Source organism: Strix aluco, chromosome 9, assembly GCF_031877795.1.
Source record: "Strix aluco isolate bStrAlu1 chromosome 9, bStrAlu1.hap1, whole genome shotgun sequence".
NCBI classification, from domain to species: Eukaryota; Metazoa; Chordata; class Aves; order Strigiformes; family Strigidae; genus Strix; species Strix aluco.
The window spans coordinates 6,957,341-6,980,300 of NC_133939.1; the positions used below are offsets into that span (position 1 = coordinate 6,957,341).

At 45.6% G+C, this 22,960-nt stretch overlaps 1 protein-coding gene across 12 annotated transcripts in view; it reads left to right on the plus strand.

Moving 5' to 3' along the window:
• The first annotated feature begins 778 nt into the window (after positions 1–778).
• YEATS2 (YEATS domain containing 2) overlaps positions 779–22,960 on the plus strand; it is a 49,954-nt gene continuing 27,772 nt past the window's right edge. For 8 of the 12 annotated variants that reach the window (XR_012624266.1, XR_012624267.1, XR_012624268.1 and 5 more), the window contains exons 1-12: positions 779–840; positions 1,746–1,855; positions 4,947–5,044; positions 5,152–5,244; positions 8,238–8,480; positions 10,693–10,808; positions 11,946–12,107; positions 13,815–13,926; positions 15,386–15,430; positions 16,457–16,643; positions 18,319–18,558; positions 20,456–20,614. Coding sequence is in view for 9 of the 12 variants with exons in the window: in XM_074833605.1 (XP_074689706.1) it covers positions 1,756–1,855; positions 4,947–5,044; positions 5,152–5,244; positions 8,238–8,480; positions 10,693–10,808; positions 11,946–12,107; positions 13,815–13,926; positions 15,386–15,430; positions 16,457–16,643; positions 18,319–18,558; positions 20,456–20,614 (1,555 nt within the window). In the remaining 3 variants the exon portion in view is untranslated. Of the gene's footprint in view, positions 841–1,745; positions 1,856–4,946; positions 5,045–5,151; positions 5,245–8,237; positions 8,481–8,510; positions 8,659–10,692; positions 10,809–11,945; positions 12,108–13,814; positions 13,927–15,385; positions 15,431–16,456; positions 16,644–18,318; positions 18,559–20,455; positions 20,615–22,960 lie in introns of those variants that run through there. The other 4 variants (XM_074833610.1, XM_074833614.1, XM_074833611.1 and 1 more) reach the window with 3 other exon arrangements.

The following is a 22,960-nucleotide window of genomic DNA, read 5'->3' on the forward strand; positions in this document are numbered from 1 at the left end:
GGCTCTGATTTGAGAGACTAAGAAATAGGGCAAGTAGTAAATGTGATATAAGGTATTTTTGAAGCCTATCTTTAGTGAGATCAGTGCAAAACTCCCTTCAGTGGATCTTGTGTGCCCAACGGGTAAGGGCAGGCCGGGGCCACCACCCCGGCCATGAGGTGACACGGTGCTTCGCGCTTGTGGGGGGCTGTGGGCACCCTGCATCTCAGGCAGCCCGTGCCTCAGTTCTTGGTGTGGTTTGTGGGTTTTTTTTTCTAATCATCATCCTGAACATCATCTGTATTACAATGTCTTCCTCAAATGAGGTTGCTTCACCCAGTAAGTCAGGATTCGGTCGATACAGCTGAACAGAAGCATTCCGCTGTCGCCAATCGCGGTTTTCTTCTGGCGTGGAGGGTCAATTACTGCCCCAGACCGCGCGTTACCTCCGCACACCGAGAGAGGCGCGGTCGGGTCTCCACAGCGGCGGCCCCGCCTCGGCCGCCTCCGCCGCGGGAGCCTTCCCCGCCGCGCCGCTCCTCCCTCCCGCCCTCGGGAACCGGGTCGGGCCTGCCCTCCGCCTGCCGCCGAGGCGGCACCTGCCCGCGCCGGCAGGTGCGGGGCCCCCCCCCCGGGGCGGCCGCCGGCCCCGCCCCGCCCCTTCGCCGCTGTCCGCCTGCGCGGGCCCCGCCCCAGCGGCTGACGGGCAGCAGGCACACGGCCCTGCGCTCATGGCGGCGGCGGCGGGCCGGGGCGGCGGGGGCCGGCGCTGAGCGCCCCGGGGCGGCGGGCGGCGGCGGGCGGTGCAGGCGGCGGCGGCGGGGCCGGCGGCGGGGCCGGGCGGCGCGCGGCGGAGCGCGGGTGAGCGGCGGGGCGGGCGCGGGGAGGGGGAGGAGCGCGCGGCCGCGGCGGCGGCGGCTTTGTGTGCGCGGGCGGGGGGAGGGGAGCGGCGCCCGCCGCGCACGTGGGCCCGGCCGCGGGGACACTGCCCCGCCCCCCGCGCCCCCGGGGCGGCCCGGCACCGGCAGCGCCCGGTCCGGCCCGGCTCCGCTCCCCGGGGCCCCGCGCCTGGCGCGGCCTCGGCTTCACCTCGCACCTCCGGGTCCTGCCCCGCGGCGGCGGGAAGGTGGCGGAGGCGGCCCGGCGGGGCGCGCGGGGGGTTGGGGCCGCCGTCCCTCCCGGGCACGACGCTGCGCCCGCGGCCTCCCGCCTCCGAGGGGCCCCTCCCACGGGAAGGGTGGCGGTCCGGTTAAACGGCGGCGGGGAGGCACCGCGCCCGGGGGAGGCACCCCGGGGATGGCACCCCGCCCGGCCGGGGCGCGGGTTCCTGCCGAGGCACCTGTGCGCGTCCGGCGGGCCTCGGCGTCCCCCCGCGGGTTTGGGTGCGGGGGGCTGGAGCTGCGGGCTCGGCGGGACCGGGCGCTCCCCCGGGGTGGCGGTGCCTGTGCCGAGGGCCGCCCGGCCCTCCCGCAGCCCCCTCTCCGAGCGCGGGGGGCTGTCCCCGCGGTCCCGGCGCACCCCTCGCTGGCCGGGGGCAGCGGTTGGCCGCTGCAGCACCGCCCCGGGGGGCCGCGGCCGGAGCTCCTGGGCGCTGCAGAACGGGACCGGCTCGGAGCTTGGCGGCTGTGGGCTGACCTCTAGCAACCGGGGAGGGCAGGAGGTGTCCCAGCTCCTTCGGGAGCGGCACCGCAGGCCTCCCCACGGGGAGCGGTTGAAGCCCAGAAGGTCGCTGTGGGGGACGTTAATGCTGTTGTTTTCCCTCGCAGTGGAGAGAACATGTCTGGGATCAAGAGAGTGATCGCAGAGAAGGACCCCGACTACGAGGAGATCACCATCACCCATCCCAGCAAGCGCCACAAGGCAGCCGAACAGTCAGGTAGGAGATGTCGGAGCTGGAGGGATCTCCCGGCTGGAATGGGAAAGGCTGTGGATGCACGTGCTGTCTGCAGGCAGGACTGGGGTAGGAGCCTGAGGGGCCAAAGGGCAGGAACGGAGCAAGGGTGCTAGTGATGCCTCTGTATAGCCAAAGGAGGGTGTGATTGTCGTACACGGAGCCGTTCCTACCTGCTGGCTGAACCGTTAGTAAGGCGTGAGGATGCAGACTTGGGTGCTCTATCGGTAGCAGCTAGAGCACGAGCTCTCCAGGGCCCCAGCCCTGTACGTTGGCTCCTGTTGCTTGCTGAAGCATTTGCCAGTGCATCTTCCCAGCAGTTACCCGTGCTGAGCTGGGCTCCAACCTATGCGTCTGTTTTGCAGTTGAAGTCTGCTTCTAGAAACGTTGGAGGTTTGTTTGAATTTTGGGGGATACCGGTCGGAGTACGGCATGGCAGCGAGGGGAAGAAATCCATGGCACTGCAACGGGGGTAAAGAAATCCACGACCCTGCAGTAGGTAGACTGGCTCTTGGAAGATGACAAATGTTTGCAGGAGTAGGCGGATAAAGTGAAACAGAGCAGCGTAGAAGGGATGAGTTAGGGAGAAGGACTTTCAAAGAGGCAAGGGAGGAGGAGGAGCAGCTACCCGACTGAAGGAAAGGTGGATAAAGGATAAAGAAGTGTAGTGGAGAGAGAGTAGCTGGATGAGTAGGTTTGCATTTGGCACGCTCAGATGTGCTTGCCTTGGGAAGCAGCCTGTTGGCAGGCTGCCTGGGACAGGTTGCAGTTGTCGCTGGGCAAATGAGAGCAGAGCTTCTTGCCCCTGGGACAGGGAGTAGACTAGCGATTTTTGGCATAACACAGCTAGTGAGAGGATCATGATGGGAGGAGCTGACAAACAAGATGGTGAGAAAACCGAAGCTGGCTGTGGGATGTGAAGAAGATCCAGGAACAGAGCAGGATGCCGGAGCTGCCAGTTGGAGAGGGACTGATGATGTCTTCGTGGGGGATGTTTTGGAGGATGGCGTACAGCTGGACAAGTCTGAGGAGGTTGAACTCCAACTTGAATGAGTTTCTGGGCAGGTCCTGTCTGCCAGGTCGGTTAGGGGCCCTGACAGTGGAGCTGTGCTGGAGCTGGCCGTGGCAGAAGAGCGTCACCACCCCCAGCTGCCTGCCCTGCCTGGCTGCCAGAAGTCGCCACCCTCTGTGGTGGAGTGTCCCAAGGACTGCAGTTGGGTTTTTAATCCACTTCTGAAACAACTTTTCAGATGGTCTTAATAATTAGCAGGCAAAGTCTCAGGGCCTTGGAAAACTGCCCTTGCCAAAGTGAACTTTCTGTTCAGGTGATTCCTCTAAATTGACTTCTTTCTTCCTCTCGGGGAAGATCTCCAATTGTTGATACAAGAATTCCTCAAGTACACAAAGTTCACTAACACAGTCTTAATTAGGGACTGTGGTTGACGCTAAGCTGGGAAAAATATGAAAATAAAGCGTTCTCAAAAGCTTCTGTAATATAACCACAAATCCTAAAGTGCTTTAATTGTCATAATGCTGGTGTTGCATGACATCAGCCTTGGGAAGAGATGCAGTGGTCCCTGTCTGAACTGTACATCTCATACCTTAATCTGTTTAGGTTTTTTTTAAGTGTGGCCTTACATGTGAATTTCCTAGGCATGGTGTTCATGGCTGGGGGAAAATTATATCCCTCTGGTTTTTAATTTTGCGTTACTCATACAGATTCAACCATAATTCTGTTTTAATGTAGGCTTGAACTATTTCTGGTCCTAGAATATATACATACGGCTATCTGGAAATAAGTAAAAATACTTAGGATAGCCCTGTTGCATATAGAAGCATCAGTTGCCTTGCTCCTGTTGTAGGTACCAGATCAGACAGTAAAATTATGTATGCTAGCTGGAACATACCAGCAAAGTTTTGTCTTGCTTTTGATTTCTTTACTCTTTCTTACTGGGATGTTAGAAACCTCTTCAAACAGATATGTACCCTTTAGTAAAACAAATGCTTCCTCTGAAGCTCAAAACAAAGTCTTGGTGCTGTCACCTCCTATTCCACATAGAAAAAGTGTGAGATTTTTTCAGAGGAACCCAGACTGTTTCTCTCATCTGCTCTCCAGTGGGGTCACTGTACTTCTGACACAGGCTGGAGGGCCTTTTCCAGGCTTTCTCCTAGAAGTACAATTTTTGCTTTTCCAAGTTCTTGCTTAGAACTTGATAAAAAAAATGATGTTGTTTGAGCCCCCTTGATATAATGGAGGTGACTTAAAGGGCAGTATTGAAGTCTACGGTAGGTATAGAGCAAAAAGAATTGTTCTTCCTATGCTTATACATGTTCTAGAAAAACACAGTAAGATGACAATTTAGTTCTTGGCTGCTAATTTGCCATAAGGTATTCACACAGTTTGAAATATTAAACTACATGCTTTCCACCGAGGTCAATAAACTCCAGCTGAAAGGCTAAAATTTTTTGACTGCTGTGCTGGAAGAGGATTTTCTAAGAAGTAGACCAGCTTTCGATAATGTAGTTTCCTTTGTGGGTAATAAAAGGCTTGTAGGCACTCCAAAGCAGGCTGGACTTCATGTGAGTGCTGAACATATAAAGTATTAGTTTGCCTTATTATTGCTGCATGATGTGTAAATTTCCTGGATATGAATTGGGCCAAAGAGAGCAGAAAAATGTACGTAGTGTTCCAGCATACTCCTGCGCAATCGCAGCGGTAACTGCACTTGGCCGTAGCACACTTGAGTTTTTCTTTTACTGTTTACAGTTTTACTGAGACAGAAGTAAACAAACTGGTCCTGTTCTTCCCATCTTGTGTTATTTGTCATCTCAGACCTAAAAAGGCAAAAATAGCTCTCCACATAAGCCAGCTTTTAAAGATACATGTGGTTTTTGTTAAGACAAATTACTTTCTTCTGCAAAAAAAGATCCTTCCCTTTTTTGTGTGTGTGCTGAACTTATCCCTTCGCTTCTCACTCCATAAAGATTTCTGATCTTTATGTTTTCAAATAGAGCCTCAAAAATAGAAATATAAATACTTCCTCCTTCTTTGTTTTCCATGTGTGGGCTTGTACAGCTCGAGATGTTGCTGTGCAGAAGATTGAAACCATTATAAAAGAACAGTTTGCCGTTGAAATGAAGAGTAAAGAACATGAAATTGAAGTTATAGATCAGGTATAAAGGTTTTGTTCTTAAAAATACATAAGATCCTGGTGTATTGGGTTTTGAGGGGATTGCTGCAGTGGTTAACTGTTACTGTATGTTACTACTTCTTTTCATAGCGCCTCATTGAAGCAAGAAGGATGATGGATAAGCTGCGTGCCTGTATTGTGGCTAACTATTACGCATCTGCTGGTCTCCTTAAAGCTGGAGAGGTAAAAATTACTTTGGGAATCATAAGGCTTTAGGGAATATTTGCAAAGGAAGATGTGTAGCTCACTGGCTATTCAGCTGATGTTTGGTTTTGAGATGTGATTTTCTGAAATGGTGGAATGCAAACTGCAAATGGGGTGGCAGTGGGAGAGGAGACTTGTACATCACCACCTGGGCCTCACGTACTCAGCAAAGACGAGTCTTCAAGGAGCGGTTGAGAAGTCGTTCAGCCGCCCTTGGTTCTGGTTTCTGAAATACTCTGCATTTGTTTTTTTCATCAGTTCTTGCATGAGAACACCTTGCCTCTCACACACTGCACGGTTTGTCTTTGCAAAGCCCTGAAAAATGGGGAACATGTTTTCCCATTTTGCAGGAGGATAGTGGAAGCAGATGGGTTTTGGAACTTCTCAGGGAAAAAAAAAAACATAAATCAAGATTTCTTGAGGCTCTGGCAGTGCCATGAAATCATCTTCCCTTTACCCTGGTAGCCAGTCTGTTAATGGTTTGGTGAACAGACTGATGGCAGCAGTAAAGCAGGAGGTAAATCAAGGAGCTATCACAGAGAGATTAAACAAACCCCAAACCCTGTTAGTTAAATCCCAGTTCTGAACATTCTGTGCTTAATGGGCTGGTAATGGCAGGGTGTTCATGACTCCTGCAGACTCCCAATTGTAGTTCACTACCGGTACAGTCTTTTCAATTCAGGGAGTAAAGGTCTGAGCTGATTTTTGGAAGCTGTAAATGGGTGCCACAAACCTGGGTTTTACTTCAGTCACATGAGAATTTCTCTTCCAAGCAATGGCTCGCACTGCTACTCCTGCTTTTCCTATTTCCAGAAGGCTTGGAGTGGGGTAAAACCAAAAAGGTTCAGCTTGCTTTTCCCCTCAGTGAACTTGAGGTGAGCAACTGGAGTTGAAGAAGGTTATGGTAGTATTGGGAGGCTTGGAGATCCCTCTTCCCTCCTTGATTTTTGTGTGGGCAGCTGAAGAAGGTGAGATAGGTTCTGATCTTTGAAAGTGCTTTTATGCAGTGTCATCAAGAGCTGTACTGTCCCCTGTTCTTTACTTGTTCTGCCATGCCGGGTGTTTGTTTTTTTCCTTGCTGATTTTCACACTTGCCAGAAATAACAACTTTTGTAATTGTTTTGAAGTATTCACAAAACTTACTGGTGCATCCTTGCTTTGTTTAGTTTTCCTGTAGTTTTTATGAGTTTATGGCTAGTGTAGCTGTATCTTCAACTGCGGGTTTTTTTTTTTTAAGTCCTGATTTGCATGCAGGCTAAATCAGTTCTCTTTTTATTTTGAAATTGTTACTGTTTTCAGATTTCTTTGGTGTCTGTTTTTAATGTGTGGTTAATGTATGTTTGACTTGGCAGTGAATGATTTTCTTGTTTCTGCTTCTGGTAGAATGGGAGTCTTTGTAGTTTAATTCAGAACTTCTAAGAAGATGCTTTGCAAATTCCTAACCTGTTCTCATAAGTTTAAACAGTTCTTCAACCCCGTGCTGCTGGGTTTTGAGGCTTATGATTCCATGTGATTACAGTTTATTACCATTTCCCACAAATTAGTGGACAAGGTGTTGGTCATTTTACTTGACTAGAGGTTTAAAAAAAAAAAAAGTGTCTTGCTGGTGGTTTGGTTTTCGTTTTTTCTTGGTCATGTTGTGTGTGTGTGTGTCCCTGCCATTGGATATATGGATGTAAGACTCCTAAGTAGGTAATTGAGAGTTGATAATTGCTTTGCTCATGTACCTCATGGACAACTGGAAAGAAAGCTCTCAAATGAAACTTTAAAGTCCAGTGTGGGACAATGTTTAACTCCACTTCTGCTACCACCTCTCAAGGGCAGTTCTGCTGCTCCATAGTGGTGCTGGTGTTTGTCCCTATGGACCCACTCCATCACATTGGCAGAGTTTTGAATCAGGGAATTTACGTGGATTAAAAACTCTGCAAGGGAAAAAAAAAAACCAAAAGCAGCAACAACAAAAAAACCCCACCAAAAAAACCTACCAAAAAAACCCCCAAATCAGTTTCTTGATTTGTTTTTCTTTGTGACCTGCCCCCTCCCCATGAATAATTGTGCCAGCCTGGCTGATCTGGGTGGTTCTGGCAGGGAAGAAGAAAGCCTCTTTCAGCTGGTACTGCCTGCAAAACAAGCTGTCAGTGCACTCTGGTGTGAGTCTGTGTCGTCGGGAGCTGGAGTGAGCCTATCTGCCCTGGCAGAGGGGTGTTTCTGCTGATTTGATTCATCATCAAACCAAGGTGACAGGGAGGACTGGTGACTGGGAGAAGTGGCCAAGGGACACTTGCTCTGAGTGATGGGTGCTTTCCTTACTACTTCTGAGGTTAAAAGAAAAAAAGGGGCCTTTGTCACAGTAATGAAAAAAACAAAGGAGATTAAAACACTCCCCCGCCCTGTCCTCCCCCTGCAGGTTTAGGAGGATCTAAGATTAGCTCTAAGATATCCATTTTGAGGAAAGTTTGCAAGCATGCCTAAGCACATTATTCTTTATCCTCCCTTAAGCTTTGGGAGCAGACAGGGTGCTAATATGTGTAGCTTGACTCATAAGCATTGACAAGACTGCCAATGAGTATCAAAACTAAAGAGCCTGGTGCATTTATGTACCCTGCTTGCCTGCAAGAATGAGGCAGCTGTGGCCTTTCTGTGTATGGCAAAAGGCTGTAGGTGTCTGCACAGGAATGGAAGATGTTATTTTCAAAGTGATGTTATAGGTATTTGAGTAGGCTGCAGTCCTTTCCAAAACCAGGTGGGTTTCTGAGATCAAAATGTCTAAAGGAATAGATTCAATTTGGGATGCAGTTTCTGTAGAACAGTTTTAAGCTTTTGTCTTCTGTGGCATATGATTTTCCTGCAGGGTAGCTGATTAAATATTTGTTCTTTCTTCATACATTGACTTTTTCTCTTCTGGCGAAGCTTTGTTTTTATCTGGGCTGCAGGGAAATAGTGACTGGATCTGCCTGACCTCTTTGTTGCAGGGTACCAGGTCATGTGATGCGACAATTCTTAATCACCCTTCAATCAAGAAATTCTTGGAATCGCCCTCTAGATCGTCATCTCCAGCTAACCAGGGCTCAGACACTCCATCTGCTAACCACTCCGAGAGCGACTCGCTCTCTCAGCACAATGACTTTCTCCTGGACAAAGACAATGGCAACTTGGACACAGACGAGCGGCTGACAAACAGCCTGGACCAGAGACAGAGCAGAAATACTGGCCGGGTAAAGTAAAACTCGAGTGGTGGTCAAGTTGTTGGAGGTGTGTGCTCTGTCTGGACTCAGTGCTGGCACCAGGAGCTCTTCATGTTTTCACCCACCTTGCTGAAGATCTGTTTCTTACCCTCTCCAACCGCTTGCTCCCACTGTCTCAGCCTGGCTTTGCTGTAAGGCTAACTGAAGTGTATGTAACTTGGGTAACTCCTCTTAACTCAGTCTTGCCCGACAGAGAGGTCAGCCAGGCAGCGGTGGTAGCGTTTGTGTTCGCACAGCTCTCTGCTGCTGTCTGGGTTGGCAGCCTCCCAGGAAGGAGGTGTTTTACTGCTTGAGCAAAGGGTTTTGCAGTGCAGGTAGAAGTCAGGTCAGGAAGAGTAGAGCCTGGAGAGAAGAGCAAGATGTGTTATTCCAGCAGTGTTTTTATGAGGTAATGCTGCTGCCTGGCCCTGGATGCCCACAGGGTTGCTTGGAGTGGTTGAACCACTGGAGTTTGGGGTTTAAGCAGCCTGTGATAAAAGCATAGTGACACTGGTGGGTTAGCTCACCCTGGGAGCGTGAGCTGGTAGAGCCTGGGTGCGTCATTTGAGTTATTTTTCTCTTGGTGGTGCTGCTTGCTGTTGTGATAATATCACTGTTTGCCTAACTGAACCAGACTGACCCAGGTTAAAAATACCTTCTGTCATTGTTCCCCCATACTTTTTTCTGGGGTATTTTTGACCTGGATCCATTCCCTTTATGGCTCGCCTTGCAGCTACAGAAATGCTTCCTCTGTTGGCTGCAGTTAGCTCCACTGGGGAGGCTCTCTCGCTGGCTGCAAGCGAAATGAGCCTTAGTTGGGGAAATGAAACTCTCCAGTTTCTTTTCAGTTCCTTTAAGCTGTCAGGCCTGCCAGAGGAGTACAGCCTCTAACCCAAACCAGGGATGGGTATATCTCACTGCATGTGACTACGTTCTGCAAGTGAACAAGTTGCAATAATATGTGGCAGAAAGAGCAATGATTCTGCCTCTGAGCAGCCTGACACCCTCTATAATGGGGCTGCAGTTTGCTGAAACCCTGCCTAGGGTCCATTGCAGAAGGTAGATACACAGTATATAATGTGGACCCACCTATATCGTAAGCCACCAGACCTATGTAACTTGTTTCTGAACTGGGGGCATTGATGGAGCAGTTGCATTGCTTGGGTGTAGCATGTTGGTAGATTTTTGACCAATGCAGCTCGTGGCCCAGAGGTGGCTGAGGGAGTGATGAGGAGCAGGAGCCATCCCAGCCTTCTGTGGCTCCAAGCTTCAGTTTGAGGCGTCACTGACAACAGAGGTGGTGTAGCAGTTCCTAGTGAATCCGCTGCTCCCCACGCTGACACTCGTCTGACGAGTGCTCAGCAGAGTATGCTCCAGGAAGCTGCAGCACCAACTCTGTTGTTCATGAGAGGATGACAGTCCCTTATTCTCAGGGCTGCCCCTTTATCCAACAGAGTTACAGAAAAGCCTCTCATTCCCCTGCAGATGACAGTGCAGCCTGCATTGGCACTGTGGGCAGACATGGCATCATTTTACCAGGGAGTCTTGGCCACTGTTTAATAGCTGAGGTTGTGTTATGATGTTGCTTAGGCTGGATTTATTATGCCCAAGTATTACAGTGGATTTGTAGGCTTATGTAGATGTCAGAGATGTGACATGGCTGACTGCTATCCCTGTTGAGTTGGAGCTGAATTCTCGTCTGAAGCCCAGCCTCAATTCTTCACTGAGAAGCAACGCTGGAGTCCCTCAAAGCAACATAGGCTGGGAATGATGAAAGATTTAGATTTTCAGAAGCCACTTGTGGGAGATATCACTTTGTTTCTGATTAGTGACCAACACGATGTCACTCTAGCAGTGCTTGATTTTTTCAGATAGTGCAGTGGCAGTGCTTTTGAAACCCAAGCTGAGATCATGGCTCAGATCCATGGTATGTCACATAATGTAGGCTCAGTTAAGCTATGCAGTGTACACTTGGCTAGGTAGTATATCATTGTTGCATGCCTGAGTTACTTCAGCATGCCTAGATAGCAATTTAAGTATTTTTAGGGATGATTCATTGTTGGTCTCTCATTTAGCTATACAGGTTTACTTTTTTTAACAACACCTTACTTTTCTAGCACCAAATAAAATGATGTTTAAGAGGAATGTTTGGTTTTTTTGTTTGCCTTTTTTTTTTTTTTTTTTTTTCTTCCCCTACCCTCAGGACAGTTCGGGTGTTTCAAGCTCTCAAAAACCAGGACAACGAAATGCCGGACTGTCCAATGATGAAACCTCACGGCTTTATGTGAAGAAAACGATTGTGGTTGGCAACGTCTCCAAGTTAGTATCCAGAGTCTGAGGGATGGTCCTTTTATTTCAAGATTAGATGGAATAGGAGGTTAAAATTAGGAGACAAATAAAGTTGCTAGACTGGCACAATATGAGGTAATGCCCTTGAATAATCACTGTACCCAAGGCTGCCCTCCTCTAGTGTCTGCACAAGTGTTCTAGTGTTTTAGTAGTTGTTTTGGTTTTTTATATATATATATGGAGATTTTAAGATCTGTTTCTTGGAAGGGGAGTCTTTCAGCCTTCTGACCAGTTAGAAATCCCAAATTTTTCCATTAAAATTTGGAAAACCAGGTTGTCCTAATGGCTAATTCAGTGTGTCCATAGGAACAATGTATTTTTTTTAAACTAAAAAAACCAAACCAAACCACCAGAATGAGGAAAATTGTGAAAGTCCAGCATAGTCTGAAGAAGTGAATTTGTACAGTTTTTATAATTTTTTTTTCCCCCCAAATTTTAAGACACGTAAATATGTGTAACTTTTGAACTTTGAGGAAATCAATGAAGAAATGCATTCATTTTAGGAAATTATGCACAAGTCCAGGTTTTAACTCCCCCCTCACACTACTCAAGTTGGTCTTTTCCTCTTCTTGCATAGAAAGTAGCAAACATTTGCTGATGAGACTTATGATGTTAGAATTGTTTCTTGAAAATCTGCCTAAGCCTGGACCCGGAACCAAGTATTGACTGTGAAGTTTCTTAAAAATTTATAAGAACTGTTATTTTTTGTATTTCTGGTAGCAGCTGCTGATGTAGTGTTCTGGTGCGGTTTTGCTTCCTGATATCTCGGAATAAGATGGGGAAAGGGATCTGACAGTGGTAGGGTGTTAAAATTAAGTCTTCCTAATTAAGAGCCAAATGTTTAAATGGGTGAATTTCCTATGGCAGTTGTGCACTAAAATAGAGGAAACGTGTTGGAAGCATAGAGTAGATTATGGTACCTGTGTCTGTTCTGGATGAACTGTCAGAGTAAGAAATAACGAGCAGAACTGTACAGGTTCACAGGCAAGGTTCACATAGGAATTTTACCATCCCAAATTTTTTGCTTAATTTTTTCCAAAATACTTTTTGTGGTATTTATCTGTTTGGGATTTTTATCTTGTTTTTGTTTTTTACTTTCTTTGCCAGGTACATTCCCCCTGACAAGAGAGAAGAAAATGATCAGTCGACCCATAAATGGATGGTGTATGTCCGAGGCTCTCGGAGAGAACCCAGCATAAATCATTTTGTCAAGAAAGTTTGGTTCTTCCTTCATCCCAGTTACAAACCTAATGACCTGGTAGAAGTGAGGTAATAAGGATTTATTCCAGTGACTATTCCAATCTTTATGCTTGCCAGGCTTACAGTGCCAAGGTTCTTAGAAAGTTAGCAACTTCTTTTCCTGGTTTAGTATTCCATGTCTGTCTTAACATGTCTTTAGTATTCCATGTCTGTCTTGGCTTGACTTACTCCAAAATAATAGTAAAAATAAATCAGTTTTTATGTAGCAAATGTGCCAAGCAGGATTTTTTTTTTAAATTTCCTACTGAGAAAAAAGCATTCAATTGTTGCATTTCATGTTATTCATGCAAGTTTGTGCATCTCCTGTATGTGTTACACTGTCTGCTGCGCAGGTTAGACTTGTTGATAAAAGAGGTGTTTTCTACCTCCCTTCCATTCCAGTGTATAAAAGAAAGAGGAGCCTCAGAAAGCTGTTTTGCCCATAATTTTAATGATACACATGCGTTTGGGCAAGAAATGGTATCCCCCTCCCAAATATTTCTCCAGTGTAGTGAGGTCAGTGGCGCTGGCTTCGTGCTTCATCAGTGTAATGGTGCTGATGCTACAGAAACAGAGCAGCTTCTCTGTCAAACCTGTATTCAAAGCTGTGACTCTAATGAGGTGAGCAGGGTCGGTTCTCTATTGATTGCTGCAGGGAAGTGCCCTGTCAGTCTTTCATTCTTGCTCCTTTGGACAAGACAGCAGGAGGATGCCTTCAAACTACTTTGTGTCCTCCCAAAGAAATTCCTCTCCACAGCATGCTCAGCTGCCTTCTGGAAGAGCATGGGGAGACTGCCTAGGTACAGAATGGCAACTTAATTCTGGCTAAATTAAACTACTGAAAGGCAACTCCAGAAAGACTTATCTGAGATAAGAAGTGTTGGTATGGCTCAGTAATGTTTCTGAGAAGGCAACCTTGAGAACGACGAAAGCAGACTCCTTTGTTTTTCTTATATAACGTACTAAATTACACTTGACTGCTGTCTTTTTGTACCTTTCTGAGTTTCCAGTATCCGATATCAGTGCTGTTTGTCTTCTGTTTTAATCCCGTCTGGTTAATTGATTTCTTGTTGCACAGTCCCAGTTGTCATAGTGAACATTAATGTTCTGGACTAAAAATAGCCTTTAAGCCTCTTGCATTCTGTTTCATTGCAAAACTGCAGTTGGGATTTACAATAAAAACAAGCTGAAATACAAAGAAAGTAACAGTAAACGTTAGAGACAAGTATACCCTTCTTTTTCAGCTTGGAGAATGCCAGTGTTGAGTTAGCTTTTCCTTGTCTGTGTGTTGTTCTTTTAGCGTTATATGAAGCATGTGCCTTCTTGCTACTAGATACGAAATAACAGAAAGTGACTGCATAATGCTACATTAAAAACTCACCTTGCTGCTGTGTCCTAGGAGCTGACTTGGGGTTTTTTGGAACAAGTATTTTTCATTTGGCATTATGCAGCCTTTCTGTTGTTGTTGTTGTTTTAAAAAAATGTTTGTTTGCTGTGTTCTCTCATCCAACAATGTATTACCATTTTCTTCCCTGTCCCCTCGTGCAAAATAAAAGTAGGTTTTCAGCTGTCCAAAGCCACAAAATTCTCATTTTTGTGATTGCATTCTCTCTTTGGTGAATAGCAGGCCTGAAGATAGCTTTAGTTGTCAGCTAGAAAGCAGTCTTTGGCTTTCTGAAAAAGGGGTAGGTGAAAGCTACTTCTGCATCCAGAATGTGAATCACCATTTGTTTGCAGAGAACCTCCATTTCACCTGACCAGGAGAGGCTGGGGAGAATTTCCAGTGAGAGTCCAGATACACTTCAAGGATAGCCAGAACAAGAGGATTGATATCATACACAATTTGAAGGTATTTGAACAAAATATCTGAGAGAAAGGCGATTAAATGAGCTCTCCTGTGAAATCTAGAAGAGGCTTCGCTTGTGCGTGTGATTCTGTCTCTCTCTGTTGTGTGTATGTCCTGCTGGTTATTTGCACATGTATAGTTGAGCTGGAGAATAAAAAAAAAATCTGGGAAAGCCTCTTACCTTGGCTATATTGGAGTGAATGTGGGAGCCAAGGAACGCAGCTTTGCAGAGGCTGGAACTGATTTTACACACAGCAGCAAAACATTTACCTGTTGTTTCCCTGCAGTCTGAGATTTTTGTTGTGCTCTCACTGGCTTTAACTGGACAGGGTGCTGCAGGGCTGTCCTTCTGTTGGTAAAGGGTTGTTAGATGTGTTCTGTTCCTTCAGCACTTGCGGGTATTGGCTAGAGATTATCTTTTGTTAGAGTGGGCAGGCTGAGATTCCCCGTTCATTCCTTGTGCCTTTTGAAGAGAGCCTTCTTTTTCAACTCATTCACCTGTCCTGTGACACTTGATAGGATTTATAGTATGCAGCAGTCCTGGAAAACTAGGCCATTGCTCTTGTTTTCCTTTTAATTAGTAGTCCCTAGCGTTAGTGGAATTAAGTCCTGAGCTGGTTTAGTTTCCTGTTTCTTTGAGCAGCACGATTAGTTTTATTTAAATTCTGCCTGCATTAATGAATTTCGTGCTAATGTAGATACCTCATTGCAACCCCAAATATAAACAGTAGAGAAGATTGGAAATGTTCCTCTGGAACTTAGGGACGTTTAATGCAGATGATGAGTAAAATATATTTGAAGAGAGATAACTTGGGGAGAAATTGGTAACAGATGGACGTTGTGCATCAAAGAAAGCCCAGCCTACAGATGAAAATTGAGCCAGTCCATGGCACACAAGAACTCGAATCAGCGAATCTTTGCTGTTCACATATGGAGCCTGTGGCTGCTGTGAGGTGATGAGTGAGCCGAGGCCTCCTCTGTGGCTGCCAGGCTGAGCTCCAGGGCAGTGCGAGCCTGTCAAACGCAGCTTAGATATCTCTGGGATTTTCTGCCTCTATCAGCTGATACTCAGTGTGAACAGTGAATCAAAAATTATAGTGTAAACATAGCCTGCGTACTGGTCGGTTTAAATCTCTTTGATTTTTTTTTTTTTTTGTCATTATTATTTCCTTATATTGACATCAGGAATAAAAAAGGACACTCCTTGAAGGCTCGTCTTAGTCTGAAATAATATTTCCCTAACAATCTCATTTCTTTCATCTTGGTTGTGGTTGACTTTTTTGCAGAAGAGAGGGTACTTAACAGAGTACGCAGATTTCTGACCCCGTGGCCTCCAAAAACTTGGATACACTGCTGCTCAACTTACAATACAGTTGTTTGGAAGAAGTTGAAACTATGTAAATTCTAGCTAATATATTGCTTTGCCCTGGTTAATATAAATATATTATATTGTTTTACCCAGTTGGACAGGACCTACACAGGCCTGCAGACACTTGGCGCAGAAACGGTGAGTCAGCGGGTCGCAAGATGGGTGTTGGACTTTGATTCCCTTAAGGATATTTAAAAAGAAAGAGATACATGGTACTAAGCACAGAGTCAGACCCATTTGATTTCATGATTTCTGGAAAGTAGATTTTGCTCTCTTGTTAAATGATTATGACACCTTGTCACTATTCATGACAACAGTAATTTTATTTTCTCCTCTCTAGTTCAGGGGAGACTATTTCCAGCTCTTTCATAAAGACCTTAACTTGTACTACAGTTCCAATTTTTATTTCTTTGTGGAGCTTCTGGTACCAAATGTCTCTATTTGAATTCTGATGTGCTACAGATCTCATACATAAAGAATATAAGTTAAAGGGATTACCCAACTGTCCTGCTGAAATTTTGCAGTATGTTAAGTACTTTTAAGTTTCTGCATCTGTCAGAATTCAGTATCTTCATGGAAAATGAACTCTTTAAACTTAAAATAAATTAACTCATTTGCTGTATCCCTAAAGTTTTTTTTTGGTATTATTTTCCCCTTGTACTGTAGTGAATGGAAATTTTTGTGGTGAAATTGCATTACTTCAGCTTTTCAGTCTGTGGAGAAAACATTAATGTGAGATGTCTACTGTGATTAAAGAGCACTTTTGAAGAGTAGATAATGTGGTGTGTTTCTCAAGGCCTTATCAAAAAAGGCAGAAAAGGCAAGCTGCGGTTTTGTGCCTGTCCCTAAGGGGGTATGCAGTCCTTTCCTTAGTGGGATGCTTGGAGCTCAGCTCTGTATTCCTTCCAGCGTTCACTATTCAGATTTCCCCACGGACTGAGAGATGTGCTATTTTGCCATGGGGGTTAAATGTTGGAAGATTTTTGTCTTAGCTTGGGTGCTGCTGGACCTCTGGGAAGTGTCCCTGAAATGAATGGAAATGTTATGCAGAGGTGGGGGGAGGAGAGGTTTCTAGACATTAAAATGAAAAGGCATAGTTGTGTTCACTTTTTACATCTTTACCCAGCTACCAAATATTAATGTCATCCTTTCTCCTATTTCTAGGTAGTGGATGTGGAGCTACATAGGCATTCCCTTGGCGAGGAGTATCTCTTCTCCCAGTCTTCAGAGTCTGACCTTTCTGACGTTCCTACATCTTTACCACTGCCATTGAGTATCCCAGCCCCAGTCAAGGCTTCTTCACCAATTAAACAGTTGCGGGACTCCAGCCCAGATGCTTCTGTGGACAAAGGTAAAGCGAATGGCTGTTGGTGAAATTCGAGTTCTTGGAACTTCAGCTCTTCTGGATACCTCCTCTTAATTGCTCTTGTGACTTAAAGGTTGCAGTGCTACCTTCTCCTTGCTCACCCCAGATGATCATTTCCTCAATGTACCATGAAGTGTAATTCTGAAATTGTTATGGTTTATTTGGGTTTTGGGTTTGATTTTTTTGGTGTTTTTTTAAATCTGGAGTTTGTTGAGTGGGCTCTGTTTTGCTAAAGGTAGTGAATATGGAGCTTTATGCAGCAGATGCAGCTGGAAGAAAGGTTGTTGAATAGCACTTGTAGTTTTGTTCTTGACAGACTGTTTTCAGAGGGTTTTCTAGGTTTCTGAATGTTTTGGGGACTGTGTATACATTTAAGGAATTGGTCTAGTGGTGTGTTCAGTTAAATATGTTGGTGCCTAACATGAGTTGACTGTGGGGGAACAGAAATGACTACATAACTGTGGTGTTGAAAATAGAAAGTGAAAAAGATGTAGTGTATGTTTGTCTGAGGGATGGCATCTGTGCATGTCATGGTCTCATTCTCACCAGCCCCTGTAAGATCAGGAAATCTGGCGTCTGTTGCAGTGGGGCTGCAGTTGATGCCTTAAGATCATTTGAATTGCCTGAAATAAGCTAGTGCTGGCCTCTTGGGCACACTGTTACGATTCTGAGTTTGCGTGAAGTAGGAAAAACTGTGCCTCTGTTAGCATTTAGCTTTATTTTCTGAAATGTATGGTGTCAAGGCTTACATGACAGACCTTGGTTAACTGGGCTGATAAACAAGGGTGTCTTTTATGGTTTGTGCATTTTAGTGTGAGAAACTTGCTGGAAAGAGCAACTTTATATTTCAAAATATGGTTCCATGCAACACGGTCTGATGCCTTTCTTGATTCTTCCTGACATTCCTGTGTTCATGGAATTGGCTTTAAGCTGGTGTCTTGCATGGTGCTCTTTGTGGTAGGTGCCATGATGCCACTGGCAGTGTTCTGGCTCAGCAAGAAGAATGCCCACTGTTTAAATGTGATGTTTTCTTGTGGCCAAAAAAGGAGAAACACGGCCAAATTTTAAATGCACAGGCTTTTTAATCAAAAAGGAAGATACGCAGCACCTTTTATGTGAGCAGTGCTGCAGCCAACAGTAAGGAAGTAAACCTGCCTCTCTTACACTGACAGGCAGTGGCTTCTCTCATCAGCTCCAGGTTAATTGATCTTCTGCATCAGATAAGCCGAATCAGGTGAAAAGGCAGTAGGTGGTCTACTTGTGCTCTTACACAAAAAAATGCGCTGTGAGAGTCTCTGTGAAAGATCCAGCCTTAGTCCTGTGGAGCTCTAACTGAGGACACTTGAAACTACCAGCAGCTTTTGGTCAATGGAATGGTTGTTCCAAGAAAATATGTAAGAAGTGGGTGATCACCTGACACAGCTGAACAGCCTGTGCATGGTAGCGTTTTATTCTTCTGTTCAGACACAAATCCAACAGGCTTGCGTAGGAGGAACCCCCTACCCTACTTTCTCCTCATTCAACACTGCCCACCAGTTGCTTTTCCTTCCTTCCAGAGTGTATTTGTTGTACCTGAATTTTGTTTGTGTAGAGAAGCGCAGAAGGGAATTAGATTTCTCAGCCTAAGAACTATTTCTCTTCTTTTCCCTGTTTTAATCAGGATTCCCTGGGAATGCTGAAACCGAAAGACATGCCACGTTTTATTCCCTGCCATCTTCGATAGAACGGACTCCCACCAAGTTAGCCACACAGAAAGTTGCCTTTGGCTCTCACGGAAATTCAGCCTTTCAACCCATTGCAGCTAGCTGTAAAATAGTGCCTCAAGGTCAGAGTCCAAGCCCTGCAGAGTCACCAGGAAAATCCTTCCAGCCTATCACCATGAGTTGCAAGATTGTATCAGGTGAATGATAGTTTACTTACCCCAGTGCTTCACCGTGGAAAACAAGAGAGTGAACCAGTTGGACTTGTTTTGTGTCCTTTCCCTGTTTTCCTGCCAATCTTTGAACATCAGGCAGTAGGAAACTCTAGAATAAGGAGCTAAACACACTTCTTAATGTTCAAGGAAAAAAAAATCAAGTCTGAAATGCTTCACATCAGATCAAAAGCAGGATGAGAGCTGTTCTCTCCCTGTTCTTGAATGCTTTTAAGTATGATAAAGATAGTCTTTATCTGGACTGCTACCTACAGAAAGGCCCAGGCAAGGACACATCTTCCATGTGGGGTATTTGTATGTGGGAAGAAGACATTCTTCTCCCTCCCACTTTCAGACAGCTGGGATGCATTAAGAAGAAAATTTGTTTCCTGATTATTGGGCAAATAATTAGGTTCAACCTTGTAGACTCAAATGGTCCCTCTTGGACCTGCGATATCTCCTCAGATGGAACAGCTTTTGTCTTCCTCTTCCAAAAGTCCGCCCTCTGGATTAAATTGTCAGCTGACTGCAGTGAGCAATGTGATACTTTTTTAATAGCTTCTGAACAAAACATGGTCAAGGTGCTGTTTACTCATTTCACTTATAGTCCCTTCCCTGCCTGGACATCATGCCATCCACTGGATGATGTTTTACATCAGAAAGTTTTAATGTGCAGCTCACCATGTCACATGTTGTGAAGCTGAAAGATGACCCATTACATCCCTTCATTTTCTGGTGTTCAGGGTAGAGAGGATGAAGCACCAGCTATCAATATGTGTGATTTCTGACGATCTGCTCCTAGATAATTTTCCTCAAGTGTGTCTGGTTTGTTGTTTTTTTATAAATTTCAATATTGTTCCTTGACATCTTAAAAAGGTACTCAGGCTGATTTACTTTTGAACCTATGCCAAGTGCTTTCTTCTTTCTTAATAAGCTCTTCTTTTGATCTTCTTTTCCTAAGGCTTCCCAGAAAGCAAGAATTACAGGAGCCATCCTATCTTTCTTAAAATCCTTGGACTATTTTGTGTTGATCTTTGCTATTTAAATGTTTCCCTACTCAATATTTTTTCCAAGGTTCTGCTGTCTGACAAGAAGTGTCACCCCTTTTAGATTTCAGAAGCAGTTTATAAGACATGGAGGTTTTATTTGACCAGCATTTGTTCCATTTTAATTGTCAATCACTGCCAAGAAAGCAGATTAACAGGCAGTTGAAGCTTAGTGTGCTTTCTGCTGTTTCTTTACTCCGATCACTTCCTTGCCTGTCCTTTTCTCTGCATTTCTTGTTTACCCCCTCATGCAGCCTCTTTCTTCTCTAGTTTTTCTCTCTCCTTGTCCTGTTACCCTGAAGTTGCACATCTTACAGTTTGCTTTCAAGGGCTTCTGCTGTAGTGAGAGCAGTGAAGAGACAAGAGCGTCCATGCCTGTCTGATGGCTGCTGTATCATGCAGCCTTTTTATGTGAACTGCTTAGTTCCTGGCTCAGAATGCCTGTACTGTGGGCTCCACGAGTGAAAGAGAGAGCCTACAGAGGAGCTCGGCTCTCTTTTTTTCATCTCCTTGGGTGGACTAGTTTTGGCAGTGAGAATGATTTAGGTAATGTCCCTCAGGATTCAGAGGTGGAGCAGATGACTTCTCGGAGTCCCTTTGAACCCTGCTTGTCCTGGTAGGCAGAGAATGTCTGGGGTGGGTATGAGCCATAGTGCTTTACATGCCTTTTCCTTTCCTTCTGTCTCCTCTTTCCTTCTCCAAGTCCTGTGATCTTGCTCAGGCTGGGAAATGCATCCTCAAAAAGTGTTCCTTCTCTAAGTTAAAAAGTACTACTACTGCTGTATTTTTATGTTCTTAAAACATTTACAAGATAGAAGCATTGGACTTTTTTTCTTAAGGTTCTCCAATATCAACCCCTAGTCCATCTCCGCTACCTCGTACCCCAACCTCCACTCCGGTGCACATGAAGCAAGGCTCTGCTAGTTCAGTCGTTAATAATCCATATATTATTGTGGACAAGCCTGGACAGATGGTTGGAGCAGCAGCCACAAGCACAGGTGTGTAGTGTGATCACAGAAGGCAGTGGCTTAGTCTTACCCGTTCAACTTTATTCTCCCTTTAAAATGATTAGTATAATAACAGTATTTCAGCTTGTGAAGATGGAAAAGTCGTCGGCAAAGAAAGAGGGAGGTATTGTTGGTTTGCACAACTGGCCTGTGTAACATGATTAAGGGTATCTCAGACTTAAACATAACTTCCTTTAGGAAACAGCGCTTAATATAAGGCCAGGTTGAATTCACAGATACCTCTTCAAAGAGAGCCTGTTCTTTGCAGGCAGCAAGGGAAGGGGAGAAAGTAATGTAGACTGGTGCACAGAGATTTAGACCGAAACAGTGCACAGGTGATGGGATGAAAACTGTATCACAGATGTGGACAAAATGCATGGAGAGCTTGCAGTGATTTGCAGATCAGTCTTAGGTCCCGGTGTACGGTGCTCTAGATGTGTTGAAATGTGTAGACCTAAGTTACCAGGAGAACAGCCGTGCTGGTTTTTGTTACTACTCAACTTCTAGCTGGTCCTATTCCAGCCGGTTTGGATTCCTCTAACTGGATTCCCTCAGTGCTTCAGTGGTGACGTAAGCCTGGGGTCAGGGGAGAGGACTGAACTGCAGGAGACAGGTGATGGGTATGGGAGTCAACTGGTAATCTTTGTGTTGGGGCTGGAGGAAAGGTCACTCAGAAGTCATTTATTTGTTGTGATTAGTGGCCAAGAACCACTGTCTATTTAAAAACACACTTGTGTGTGTGTACTTGCCAGCACCTTAGAAGGGTGTTCAGAGCCACGTGGTCAAGTGCAGCATCCATGTAACAAACTGCTGGGCATGGTTGGAAAGTGCAAAAATTCTTCTCTTAATAATGGTTCCTTCTTTTATCTGAGGGAACAGAGCTGTCATGTTCATTTTAACCTCATCACAGAGGGAATTGGTAGGGGGAGCATAGTCATAGCTGAATTTTTTAAAGTATGTTTTGGGGCTTTCTTGGTAACACTGAAGCTGTTTCACCAATAGGGTGGGGGTTTTTTTGGTTGGTCGGGGGTTTTCTGCCTTCTTCCTTTTCTGTTTCTGCTTTACCTCCAGCCTGACTGTCTACTCTGTATATGTGGTTTATCATGGTTTGGGTAACTTTTGTGTTCTCCTAGAGATTTGTACATTGAGGATAGGATCTGTAGATGCACCAGATGGTTTGGACATGCAAGTCTTAACACCATTAAAGGTACAATTTCCCATCACATTAGTGTGATGTAAGTACAGACTGGCCTGGAAGAAACTGCCTGCTGCCTCTCCCTCCCCTGCACTCCTGTCACTTCCCCCATATCCTGCACAACTTGGATCAGATCAGTGGCAGAGCAGAAAATTAATACCCTCCCCTCCCCAAATGGGCTTTGTTGTTAGATAGCCTCATCGCCCGACCCTGTGTGAAGGAGCAAGAGGGCACGTGGAACTGGCTTTTTGGCAACAGCAGCCAGGCTGGATTGAGAGTACTGGGATACTACAGCCAGCCACTGATAAGACTGCAGATCATATTTAAAAAGAGGGGCGAGATGTTTCTGCTCTGTGAAAGCCAGCCTTCCTAAACCCCATTATTTCAAGAAGTGGCTGCCCATTTACTTTTAAATTTAAGTGCAGATCGTAGTGCCACTGTATGAGACTATTACTGTGTTTTTGTGTGTGTACTTCATGGCTTTGGCCTCTCTTGAACAAATGAAAACTAAGAAACCAAACCAAAAGCAGTGACAACACTGCTGCTGAGCAACAAAGTGCTGTGTATGCACTCTGATAACACAGGGTAAGTTTACCACTGAACCAGCTCGGGGTTGGGGGGGTGAGTCAGGAGAGTGCTGTGGCATATGTATCCAGGTGTTAATTTTGCAAGAGCTGTCTTCTGCAGACAGAGGACCCTGTGTCTTCGTTCCTTATTTCTGTTTCTTCCTTTACCCTATTCACTCTTTCCCTTCCTCTTGTTACTCCTCACTTTGTCTCCCTCCTTTTCTGGCCTTCCTTTCCCTTCCTGCTCCAGCCTCCTCCAAGCCTTCCCCTGTGCCAGTGTCTGAGGCTGGTGTAGGTTCAGAGGGCTTCTGGACAGTGGAGAACGTTACATCTGCAGCAGCAGGTTCTGACTGGCAGCTCATTTACTGTCCTAGTTTCACATATTTGCACCTCTAGCCACCCGGGAAGGTGCCTGACCATTTGCTTGCAGCAAGTGGAGCTCTGGGTGGAGAGGACCTTCTCTGGGGCATGGATTCTGCAGGTGGAAATTCGGTAGTGGATTTGTTTTGTGCCCATGCCAGCTCCCTCTGACGTACCTCACGGGGAATACAGAGTTGAAATGAAATGTTACGTCTC